General features: G+C 40.6%; 1 protein-coding gene across 35 annotated transcripts in view; it reads left to right on the top strand.

Moving 5' to 3' along the window:
* The window catches only part of RIMS1 (regulating synaptic membrane exocytosis 1), a 493,077-nt gene that overhangs the window by 265,072 nt on the left and 215,841 nt on the right, over positions 1–12,164 (top strand). For all 35 annotated transcript variants that reach the window (XM_015449223.4, XM_074037683.1, XM_005552575.5 and 32 more), the window contains exons 5-6: positions 3,795–4,135; positions 6,500–7,365. In XM_015449223.4, the coding sequence (XP_015304709.1) occupies positions 3,795–4,135; positions 6,500–7,365 (1,207 nt within the window). The remainder of the gene's footprint in view (positions 1–3,794; positions 4,136–6,499; positions 7,366–12,164) is intronic.

The raw sequence follows: 12,164 nt of genomic DNA, 5'->3' as shown, positions 1-12,164 counted from the left end.
ATGTATTGTAGAGGTCTGCAATGTTTGGTATTAACTGTGCTGAAATGTATGACAATATTCTATTGTAATCTTATATATTTTTCTTTATAACTCATATGAGCAATTTATTTTTTATTTGTAAAATTTGTGGTATGATTAATTTTTAGAACTGCAAATAGACTGGGAGGTGATATTTTAATAAAAATAAATATTTTAACATTGTTATGGTTAATTTTAGTTTCAATTTGGAGGATGGATTGACTACACTCATAGTTAATTTAAAAATACAAATTTAAAAGTGTTGTGGTATACAAGGAAATAAGACATAGGAAAAGTTTGGAATTATACAATATTTTAGTAAATGTTAAAAATAGAAAAAAACTAATGAAGCATCACAGACTTAAATGAATACACAGTATTTTAATAATATTATTTAAAATTCCTATGCTGTTTTGACAAAGTCGCTAATGTAACCTTTTGAATAAACAGGAAGTGAAATTAAATTGTAAAATTCAACTTAATAATAATAAATTGTGTTTCTTTTAATTGATCTGGTAGCAATTCTGCACATATTCAAAATCTGGAACATACCCAAATCTGGCAGTTAGTTCTCATTGACCCATTTTTTGTAACGTTTACAAATGTGAAGCAATCAAAATAAGATTGTGATAATGATTTCTAGAAAATATTCAGATGTAAAATGAAGAGTATCCTTTACCCTTCTATCAGTATTATTGTGCTCCTTTGGGCTTCTTTATTTGGCTTTATTCAATTAGAAACTTTGTAATTGTAAATTTGTGTTTTCTGAATGGTTTTTTAAAAACTGCATATTTATCCTAAGTATACCTTGATATTTCTGTAGTAAAGAACCTACTTTATTTTATTTCTTATTATTTCTTTTGAGATAGAGTGTCACTCTATCACCCAGGCTGGAGGACAGTGGTGGGATCTCGGCTCATTGCAATCTCTGCCTTCTGGGTTCAAGTGATTCTCCTGCCTAAGCCTCCTGAGTAGCTGGGATTACAGGCGTGTGCCACCACGCCCGGCTAATTTTTGTATTTTTAGTAGAGATGAGAGTTCACCATGTTGTTGGCCTGGCTGGTCTCGAACTCTTGACCTCAGGTGATCTGCTCCCCTCAGCCTCCCAAAGTGCTGGGATTGCAGGCGTCAGCCATCACACTTGGCTGAAAAGAACCTACTTTAAATGATGAGTAATAAGTTGCTTATTATTAGTCTAAGAAATATTTATTTGATGTAAAATAGTCAAAATTTCATACCAATCTTCATGAATTACAGGATTTCAAACTTATCACAGTCTTGTCAGCTAAAGAGACAAAAACAACAACAACAACAACAACAACCTTCCTGCCACACAGATGTCCCCTGTCCCCACTCAGGGTTCTGGGCAGAAGAGACTCAGTGTCACTGACTGTTCATGAAGGTCCTGGCCCTGGAGTATTGCACCTTTTAATGTTATCCTTGATATGTCCATGTTCAAACAATCAGGACTTCTGAGGGACCATCTCAGTAATAGATTTTGTAAAATATACCCTTATTTGGCTAGCACTTAAATTCAAGTTGCTTTCCATAAACCCCTTATTTTGATATAGGCTTATGCAATGAATTGTTCATCTTGTTTGACATCTTGGTAGATGAGAAATCCGTAATACTGGTTATTATGCTTTGTGTAGATGTTATACCTAACTGCTTTTTTGAACCTAGTACACTTCATTTTATGACTGGGAGTCTAAATAAATCAATTAACCTTCATGAATTTTAAATTTTTTATAGCAATTATTTCTCCTCAGTCTTAATTTTTCCTTGAGTTTTCTTGCCTGGAAAGCAGTTCTTAATTCATCTGCAGTATTTTCCTTTTAAAAAAATGTATTAGTTTTTTCCTGTCTTTTTCTTATTTTAGCTTCATCTTATTCTATGGCTATAGTTACAGCTTTTCCCTATTTATCTGAATATTTTCAGTAGTTCATTTTCTTCATTTGACCTACTAAACAATGCTTCTTTTACTATTTTCTGTTGCTTCTCAATTAATGTATCTACGATTTATTCATCCTGATACAATATTTTTGAGTACTTGTTGATTGAGTCAGTATTTGTGAAAAGGAAGCCTAGAGTTTGGTAATTAGCTTTTCCTGTGGAGGTAGTTCCTGACGTACAAACAAACACAAAACACCTGAAGTGCCTTTGGAGGCATGCAACTGAGGCAGCGATGTAAAATCACAGCACAAAGAAACAGAGGTACTGAGGATATTTGAAAAGATGGCTCATGGGGCTCTTAGCACCTATCTTTGCCCCGTGACAGCTAGTCATTGCTGCTGTTATTATTTTTTATTACAACAATCGTCCTCATTATTACATTCATTTTAAAGGTCATCAAATGGAGAACGGATATATAGGTTTATTTTAAGTGGTGCTACATCTTATAATTTATCAGTGGATATGTTGCTAAATGATGGTTCCCAAATAGCTCTCCTTGGGAAACATTACATTGGAGTGGTCACATATGAATAAACTCAGAGTCACATTTATTGCTTTAGTAAATATGTGCATGGAAAATTATATTTTATAGCATAAATAAGCTTAAGGTTAGTTTATTGCTAAGAAACTAGAGAAAATATACAGATTGACCTTTTTTGTGGGCCTACTTTTTTATGTTTGTTTCTTCTATATGAATATTTTTAATATTGCCTTTAATTGTGGGTGATTTTTGAAAAGACAGGCTTTTTAAAAATACTTGCAGGTACTGTATATACATATTGATTCTGTAGTTCTGGGTAACATTTTTCTTTTTTTTTTTTTTTTTTTTTTTTTTTTTTTGAGACGGAGTCTAGCTCTGTCGCCCAGGCTGGAGTGCAGTGGCGCTATCTCGGCTCACTGCAAGCTCCGCCTCCTGGGTTTACGCCATTCTCCTGCCTCAGCCTCCCGAGTAGCTGGGACTACAGGCGCCCGCCACCTCGCCCCGCTAATTTTTTTGTATTTTTAGTAGAGACGGGGTTTCATTGTGTTAGCCAGGATGGTCTCGATCTCCTGACCTCGTGATCCGCCCGTCTCGGCCTCCCAAAGTGCTGGGATTACAGGCTTGAGCCACCGCGCCCGGCCAACATTTTTCTTTTTTCTTTTATTTCCTGGTAACATTTTTCTAACCAGTTAACTACCTTGCTTGGAACATTTTTGCTAATACTCCAGAGTCAATTATAAAAAATATGACAGATATATGGTAAAAGGAAATACAGAATCATCAAATTAGAAATGCTGAGGAAAAAACTCTATTCTGGCTGCCCAGAGGTTCTCTAGCCTCAGACAAGTCCCTGTCTAGGCATTCATATATTTGACTGTGACTTGTGGGAGGACCATTTTCTCAAGAAATTTGCAAGGATAAATATGAAAATGAATACTGTTCTTTTTTCCTTACATTTTAAGATACTGAAAAATTATTTCCGGCCGGGCGCGGTGGCTCAAGCCTGTAATCCCAGCACTTTGGGAGGCCGAGACGGGCGGATCACGAGTTCAGGAGATCGAGACCATCCTGGCTAACACGGTGAAACCCCGTCTCTACTAAAATACAAAAAAAATTAGCCGGGCGAGGTGGCGGGCGCCTGTACTCCCAGCTACTCGGGAGGCTGAGGCAGGAGAATGGCGTGAACCCGGGAGGCGGGGCTTGCAGTGAGCTGAGATCCGGCCACTGCACTCCAGCCTGGGCAACAGAGCTAGACTCCGTCTCAAAAAAAAAAAAAAAAAGAAAAGAAAAATTATTTCCAAGAGGGCATAAAAATTTATATTGTTCTTTCTTCTTCAAATAGGTTATGTGGGTATGCAATTTATGTCGAAAGCAACAAGAAATCTTAACCAAATCTGGGGCATGGTTCTTTGGAAGTGGCCCTCAACAGACAAGTCAGGATGGAACCCTGAGTGATACAGCTACAGGTGCTGGTTCTGAGGTACCAAGAGAAAAGAAAGCACGACTCCAAGAGCGATCGCGGTCTCAGACACCCCTGAGCACAGCAGCTGCCTCCTCCCAGGACACTGCTCCTCCCAGCGCACCACCAGACAGGAGCAAAGGGGCTGAGCCCTCACAGCAAGCCTTGGGGCCTGAACAGAAGCAGGCTTCATCCAGGTCTAGAAGTGAACCTCCTAGAGAGAGGTAATAGTTCTTTCACCCTGTAAGCAAAAGGCAAGATTTTGCTAGGAGAGCAAACGCGTTTTCAAGAATTTAACTTCTATTAATGGAAGGAATATGTGGAAGTACTAATTCTCAGATCCCACATGGAAAAACAACAGGCCTGAGGGGTGTTGTCTATCTCTAGAATGTACTCCTTAGGAGACCTTTGTTGAAAGCTTTTCTTTCATATCAAGCACAGACGTAAACACGAACTAAGTCACCCAGCTGAGCTACCAACTTCCAACGGTGAACTCAGAACAGCTCTTAGATCATGTTTCACTTATAAACCTAGCCCTTTAATTAAAAGTGCTCTGAGAGCATGTGATGGGGGAATCTGACCTATCAGAAAGTATGTGGACACATCAGAGAAGCCTTCTTTAAGGACATTTCTTTTATGCTGAGCTCTAAAGAGTGACTTTGGAATTAACCAGGAGAAGGGTAGGATGGGTGCTCCAGGTATCTGCACAGGCACATGGCCTGAGGGAACAAGCCCAAGGTGAGGGCCTCCTAAAGGATAGCTGCTGGCTACAGTGCAAGTAGCAGAGGGAATGTTGGGGAGAAAAGGCTGGTGAGGCAGTGAAGGGACAGGTTACATTTTATAGCTTTTATTGTAGGCGAAAGGGAAACCACTGAATATTTAAACAGAGACTAATATGATCAGATTATTTACTTTGATTGATTCATTCATTCAAAAATGTATTCATGGGCAAACATGAAGCTATGCACTGGGAAAAAGTGTTGACAAGGAAGACAGGCTCACGAGACTCATGGTTTGGGGACCAGGACTTTTGTTAGGACCTAGACTGGGCTTGTTATTTTTATATGTGTAACCATTACTTGGAGAAAGGAGGCTCCAAGGAAAGCTTTTGAACCCCTTTTCAAGCAAAGCCCATACAGTAAAAGATCAAGGACTTCGAAGTTAAAGAGGTCTGGATTCTAGTCCTGGCTCTGCCACAATAGTCAGTAAAAACTCACTTGCAGGGTTGTGGCAGGTATTAAAAGAGAACATGTGTTCTTCCCAAGCTGGCACATGGTAGACTTTCAGTGAATGTAGCTATTATTCAAGCCAGCAGTCATTGTGTATTTACTACAGATAAACACTGTGCCAGGAACCAGAGGGTATAAAGATGATTAGAACATATATGGTCGCTTTTCTGACAAATCCTAGGGAAGAGACCACACACTATCCTAGGGAAGAAAGACACCTAGGCGATTAACCAGGATGCTAATTTGATCAAAGCTAGGCAATACGTATAGTATTTTGAGAGCCCTAGGAAAGAGGAAGTGACTTCTGAATTAAGCTTTATAAGGTACTCAGGAGTTGCAGGGGAGCTACACAGCATATAAGAGGGCAGTACGAGAGAATGAGTGTAACTAAGCTATTTGGAGAAAGGATAGATAGGACACCAGAGATATCTCGGGGAAGGTAGAATTAATAGCATTTGGTGACAAATTGTTGTGGGAGAAGAAGAGACAAAAATACTGAAGATGCAGTTTGGAACTGGTTGGAAGATGATATCTTTAAATAAGATAGAGAATTTGGAGCTGTAAAGTTTCTAAAGAAAAGAGTTCTGTTTTTGACATATAGTGAAAAACTACAAAAATTTCAAGAACGAGGGCTGAATAGAGACTTTTTGTTCTGACTTTTTAGTTCAAATTTGAAGATTGATAGGTAGGAATAATTTTACTAATGATATAAATTCATAGGAAAGCAATGAGGAATTGGGAGGTACAGGAGCAGGAAGAGAGGTGGCCGGTGTAAAGAGCTGGCCAACTTCAGGGAGAAGCAAGATTGAAAGAGACACTGTTTATTTGTTTTAAATTACTGAAGAATTCTTGACCATATTTTGTACACTGTCAAGGACTCAGAAACAGAAAATTAAAGGCAGAGATGAGAAAAAGTATAATTAGTAGAACAAAGAATCAGAGACACTGGAGAACTGCTTCCATTTGCACGACACTCTACCCTTTCATAAAACATCTTCACAGATGGTGTCTCTAATCCTCACATGAACCCTGCAAGGTAAGTTTTATCAACATTTCAAGAAAAGTAAATTGATCCAATGTAAACTTCTAACAAGATCAACGACGCTTCAGTGAGCTGCTAAATGTAGTACAATCATCACACTCTTATGAAAACTCTATTTGGTAATAATTAGTTTGTGTTCCCATTAGATCCCTTACATTGTAAAATTCCAACACCTTTACAGTTCCACCTTCAGATCCAAATCCCTATAACTAATTATTGTAACTGAAATGATTTAAGACTGGAATGAAAAGAAAACACGTTTTTTATGTCTATAAGTTTATAAATTGCTCTCCTTGACGTTTTTTTGTATACCATAGAAAGAAGACCCCAGGGCTTTCCGAGCAGAATGGCAAAGGAGCCCTTAAGAGCGAGCGGAAACGCGTGCCAAAGACCTCAGCACAGCCCGGGGAGGGGGCCGTCGAAGAACGGGAACGTAAAGAAAGGCGGGAAAGCCGAAGGCTTGAGAAAGGGCGATCACAGGATTACCCAGACACGCCGGAAAAACGGGATGAGGGCAAAGTGGCGGATGAGGAAAAGCAAAGAAAGGAGGAGGAATATCAGACCAGGTACCGCAGCGACCCGAACCTGGCTCGGTACCCGGTGAAACCGCCGCCTGAGGAGCAGCAGATGCGCATGCACGCCCGGGTGTCCCGCGCGAGGCACGAGCGTCGCCACAGCGACGTGGCGCTCCCGCGCACCGAGGCGGGCGCGGCGCTGCCGGAGGGCAAGGTCGGCAAACGCGCGCCGGCGGCGGCCAGGGCCTCGCCGCCGGACTCGCCGCGGGCCTATTCGGCTGAGAGGACTGCGGAGACCAGGGCGCCGGGCGCCAAGCAGCTAACGAACCACAGCCCGCCGGCGCCCAGGCATGGGCCGGTTCCCGCAGAAGCCACGGAGCTCAAAGCCCAAGCGCCCCTCAGGAAGCAGAGCCGCCTGGACCCCAGCTCGGCGGTCCTCATGCGGAAAGCCAAGCGCGAGAAGGTGGAGACCATGCTGCGGAACGACTCTCTGAGCTCAGACCAGTCCGAGTCGGTGCGGCCGTCCCCGCCCAAGCCGCACCGGTCCAAGAGGGGCGGAAAGAAGCGGCAGATGTCGGTGAGCAGCTCTGAGGAGGAGGGCGTGTCGACGCCCGAATACACCAGCTGCGAGGACGTGGAGCTGGAGAGCGAGAGCGTCAGCGAGAAAGGTAAGGGGGCGGCGCCGGCCGTGCGGGGACCTCAGCCAAGTGCAGAGGCGCGTGTGCTTGGCGAGGTGCTGGGTTCCGCAGTGAGGCTGGGAATGCTCACAGATGAGATAGCCTTACCGCCAGTCTTATGTTTATTAATTTAATTTTATTGATTGATTTGTGGGATTTTAAAACACAACAACCTCCAAGTTGAGGCTACAAAAGTTCTTGGTGATTTTGTGTCCTGTCATTCTGGTAAATTTGGTATGCAGTCTAATATTTTTAAGATATTATTTTAGAGTGGATTTATTCTGTGAAAAACAATTTGTTTGCCAGAAAATGAAAATTATGCCTTATAAAGGAAGTAGATATTTTTAAAAATCACATCAGTTATGTAATACTCCAGTTGCAAAGGTAGGTTTTTTTTTTTCAAACTTCAAATTAATCTTTTCTCACAATTTGTGAACAGATTACAGCTTATTCTTGAACAACACGGATTTGAACTGCATGAGCCCACTTATACGTGGATGGTTTTTCAATGAATATACTGGTTTTTTTTTTTTTTTGAGAATTGCAGCAATTTAAAAAATTTGTGGACGCACCAGGTAGCCTGGAAATACCTGAAGAAAATAAGAAAACGGTATATCAGGAATGCATGCAATATATATAGATAATAGTCTGTTTTATCATTTACTACCATAAAATATACATGAATCTATTATAAAAAGTTAAAATTAATAAAAACTTACACACTTATAGACTATACGTGGTGCCATTTGCAGTGGAAAGAAATGTAAACATGTAAACATGCGGTGTTAAATCATAGCTGCACGAAGTTAACTGTAGTGCATACTGTATTACTGTAATAATTTCTTAGCCTCTTCCAGTGAGCGTTACTGTTGCGCGCACCACTTTAAAATGCCCTGTGATGCTTATCATCCCCCTGTGAGCAGTTTCTTTCTCCAGGAAATTGCGTGATATCTTGTGGTTCTCACATAGTTTTTGTGATGTTTAGTATGATACCATTAACCTTGAGTAATACCATGAGACCCATACAGAGTGTCATTAGTGACACTAGAAGTGCTCCCAAGAAGCAACGTTATGACATTACAGGAAAAAGTTGAATTGCTTGATGTGTACCGCAGATTGAGGTCTGCAGCTGCAGTTGCCCACCATTTCAAGATAAATTCATCCAGTGTAAGAACCACTGTTGAAAAAGAAATTTGTGACACTGTTGCTGCAGCTACGCCAGCAGGAGCAAAACCCTTGCACTTTTTGTGAAAAACTTTGATCTCGCCTTAAAAATGCAGCTTTTCTGTGGGTGCAGGATTGCTATAAGAAATGTGTATCTATAGACCCTAATATTAAGAAAAAGCAAAGTCATTATATGACAAAGCAGAAGGATAGTGAAGGACCTACAGCTAGAGAATGTAATGCCAGAAAAGGATGGCTTGATCATTTAAGGAAGAGGTTTGGCTTTCAAAAAATATCAAAAGTAGAAGCAGCTTCTATGGACCAGCAGAGATGAGTTCTAGATGCCATTAAGAAAATTATGGAGAAGCAAGTATATGTGCCTGAACAAGGTTTTAATGCAAAGTGCTTTATTCTGGAGGAAAAAAAAAAAAAGTACCATAAAGAACATTGAGTAGTAAGGAAGAGAAGGAAGCACTAGTATTTGAGGCAGGAAGGGATAGGCTAGCTATACTGTTTTGTGCAAATGCAGTAAGGGCTGCCTCTGTATATAATATTGTTAACCCTCTGAGTGTTGAAGGGAAAAAATAAACACCAACTGCCAGCCTTTTTGTTGTACAAGAAGGCCTAGACAAGAGTTCTTTTCCTGGACTAGATACATGGATGTTTTGTCCTTGAAGTCAGGAAGTACTTTGCTAGTAAAGGGACTGTCTTTCAAAGTTATTGTTATATTGAACAATGTCTCTAGCTACCCAAAACCCCATGAGTTCAACACGAAAGGTGTTGAAGTGGTCTACTTGCCTCCAAACACAAAGATTCCAGTTTGGCTTCTGGACCTTAAAGGCTCATTTCACATAATACTGTATGGACAAGATTGTAACGCTATGGAAGAGAACCCCGATAAATAGAATATCATGAAAATCTGGAAGGATTACACCATTGAAGATGCCATCGTTGTTATAGAAAAAAAAATGAAAGCCGTCAGGCCCAAAACAATTCATTCCTTCTAAAGAGAACTGTATCAGATGTTGTGCATGACTTCATAGGCAAATCAAGGAAATCATGAGATTGTGGATATGATGAAAAAAAAAGGTATGGAGTGAAAAGTTTCTAAATATAGATTCCAGAGTTAATAGACACCACACCGGAGGGATTAGCGGAAGATAACTTGATAGATGAGTGCTTCTTAACCAATGACAGACAGTGAGGAAAAAGATGTAAAAGAAGCAGTGCTGGAAAACAGGTTGACATTAGACAGTCTGGTAGAGGTTCCGGTTATTCAAGACTCCTTTTGACTTCTTTTACCACGTGGATCCTTCTATGATAGAGACAATGACACTAAAGCAAATGGTGGAGAAAATGTTGGTACCATACAGAAACATTTTTAGAGAAACAAAAAAGCAAAAATGTCAGGCAGAAATTACCATGCATTGCCATAAAGTTACACCAGGTGTGCCTGCCTCTTTTGCTTCCCCTCCCATCTCCTCCACTTCTGCCTCTGACATCCAGAGACAGCAAGGCTCTTTCTCCTCCTCCTCCTCAATGTGAAGACGATGAGGATGAAGACCTTTAGGATGAAGACGTTTTTGATGATCCACTTTTACTTAATGACTAGTAAATATATTTTCTCTTCCTTATGATTTCCTTAATAACTTTTCTATCACTTACTTTATTGTAAGAATAGAGTATATGATACGTGTAACATACAACATTTGTGTTAATTGACTGTTTAGTCTCAATTAAACGGTCAACAGTAGGCTGTTGGTAGTTAAGGTTTTCCGGAGTCAAAAGTTTTACTCAGATTTCTGACTACTTAGGGGTCAAACCCTAACCCCTGTGTTGTTCAAGCATCAACTGTACTTCACAAATATTGTATCAAGCAAGGTGTTATGTATGGTGTTCTGGGTAGTAACTTTGAGGTAAAAAGTTCTTACTCTAAAACTTGTGGGAATATTGTATAATAGTCTGAATTTTCATTGTATAATACTGTAGCCCCATGTAGCTATTTAAATTAAATAAAATGAACTTAAAACTCCCCTTCTTCTGAAGAACTAGCCAAAACGCCTGGTGCTCAAGAATGATTATCACAAAAAGTTCCATTAGATAGTGCTTATATAGAAAATGTTTCAATGCAATATTAAAATTATGTGCTTATTTTGAAGATTCTCCTCATTTTGCTCCTGTTCACTCAGATTTAAAGTGGCCACAGTCCTAAATTTAATGGTGCTGGTCATCATCCTTGTAGAAGTGTTGGAGTCTTTTAGTGTTTCTTAATGTTTTTGTATTTAGGGGGACTGTTTGCAGTTTTGGGCTTTCTTTATAATTGCCAAATTGCATAATAAATTATATACAAAACATTATAATTTAAGAATTACTTCGCTTCCTTATTCTATGTCAAAACTGCATGTATATATGTATCCCCCCATATATATGTATCAATACAATCTTATACTATATATAGGAACAATTAAAACTGATTCTGGCTGGGCGCAGTGACTCTCGCCTGTAATTCCAGCACTTTGGGAGGCCAAGGTAGGCGGATTGCCTGAGCCCAGGAGTTCGAGACCAGCCTGGGCAACACGGTGAAACCCCATCTCTACTAAAATACAACAAATTAGGCGGGTGTGGTGGTATGTGCCTGTAGGCTACTTGGGAGGCTGACACAGGATAATTGCTTGAACCCGTGAGGTGGCAGTTGTGGTGAGCCGAGATTGTGCCACTGCACTCCAGCCTGGGCGACAGAGCAAGACTCCATCAAGAGAGAAAGAGAGGAAGAGAGGGAGGGAGGGAAGGAGGGAGGGAAAGCTCATTCTGTTGTTGTTGCTGCAACCCAATTTAAGATATGGGATCAGTCAGCTCACCTTCCAATGACTTCTCTTTATAAGTTGCGTATTATTTATGGGCTTGTAAAAAGTCAGATGGCGAGTAGACTCTCTTGACTGCCTTTTGTGCCTTAATATTGTTTTATGAACACATATTTTTTCCCTGAAGTAATAAAGTAGGTGTTAAATAATAAAAATGTAGATATACTTAATTTGTATCCAGATACTTTTTATTTATTTATTTATTTTTGAGACAGTCTAGCTCTGTCACCAGGCTGGAGTGCAGTGATGTGATCTTGGCTCACTGCAACCTCTGCCTCCCTGCAACCTCCATTTCCCGAGTTCAAGTGATTCTCCTGCCTCTGCCTCCCAAGTATTTGGGACTATAGGTGCGTGCCATCACACCCAGCTAATTTTTGTATTTTTAGTAGAGACGGGGTTTCACCATGTTGGCCAGGATGATCTCGATCTCCTGACCTCATGATCCGCCCACCTCGGCCTCCCAAAGTGCTAGGATTACAGGTGGGAGCCATTGTGCCGGGCCCAGAAATCTCTTGATGGAGATTGATATGTGTATGAGGGTTCTCTAGAGGGACAGAACTATAGGATAGATGTATATATAAAGGGGAGTTTATTAAGAAGTATTGACTCACATGGTCACAAGGTGAGGTCCCACCATAGGCTGTCTGCAAGCTGAAGAGCAAGGAAGCCAGTCTGAGCCCCAAAGCTGAAGAACTTGGAGTCTGATGTTGGAGGGCAGGAAGCATCTCACACAGATGGAAGACTGAAAGGTTAAGCCAGTCTAGC

The sequence above is a fragment of the Macaca fascicularis genome, chromosome 4 (genome assembly GCF_037993035.2).
Source record: "Macaca fascicularis isolate 582-1 chromosome 4, T2T-MFA8v1.1".
Taxonomy (NCBI): Eukaryota; Metazoa; Chordata; class Mammalia; order Primates; family Cercopithecidae; genus Macaca; species Macaca fascicularis.
Note: the sequence above shows the minus strand (reverse complement) of the source record. Positions and strands in the feature narration are given on the sequence as shown.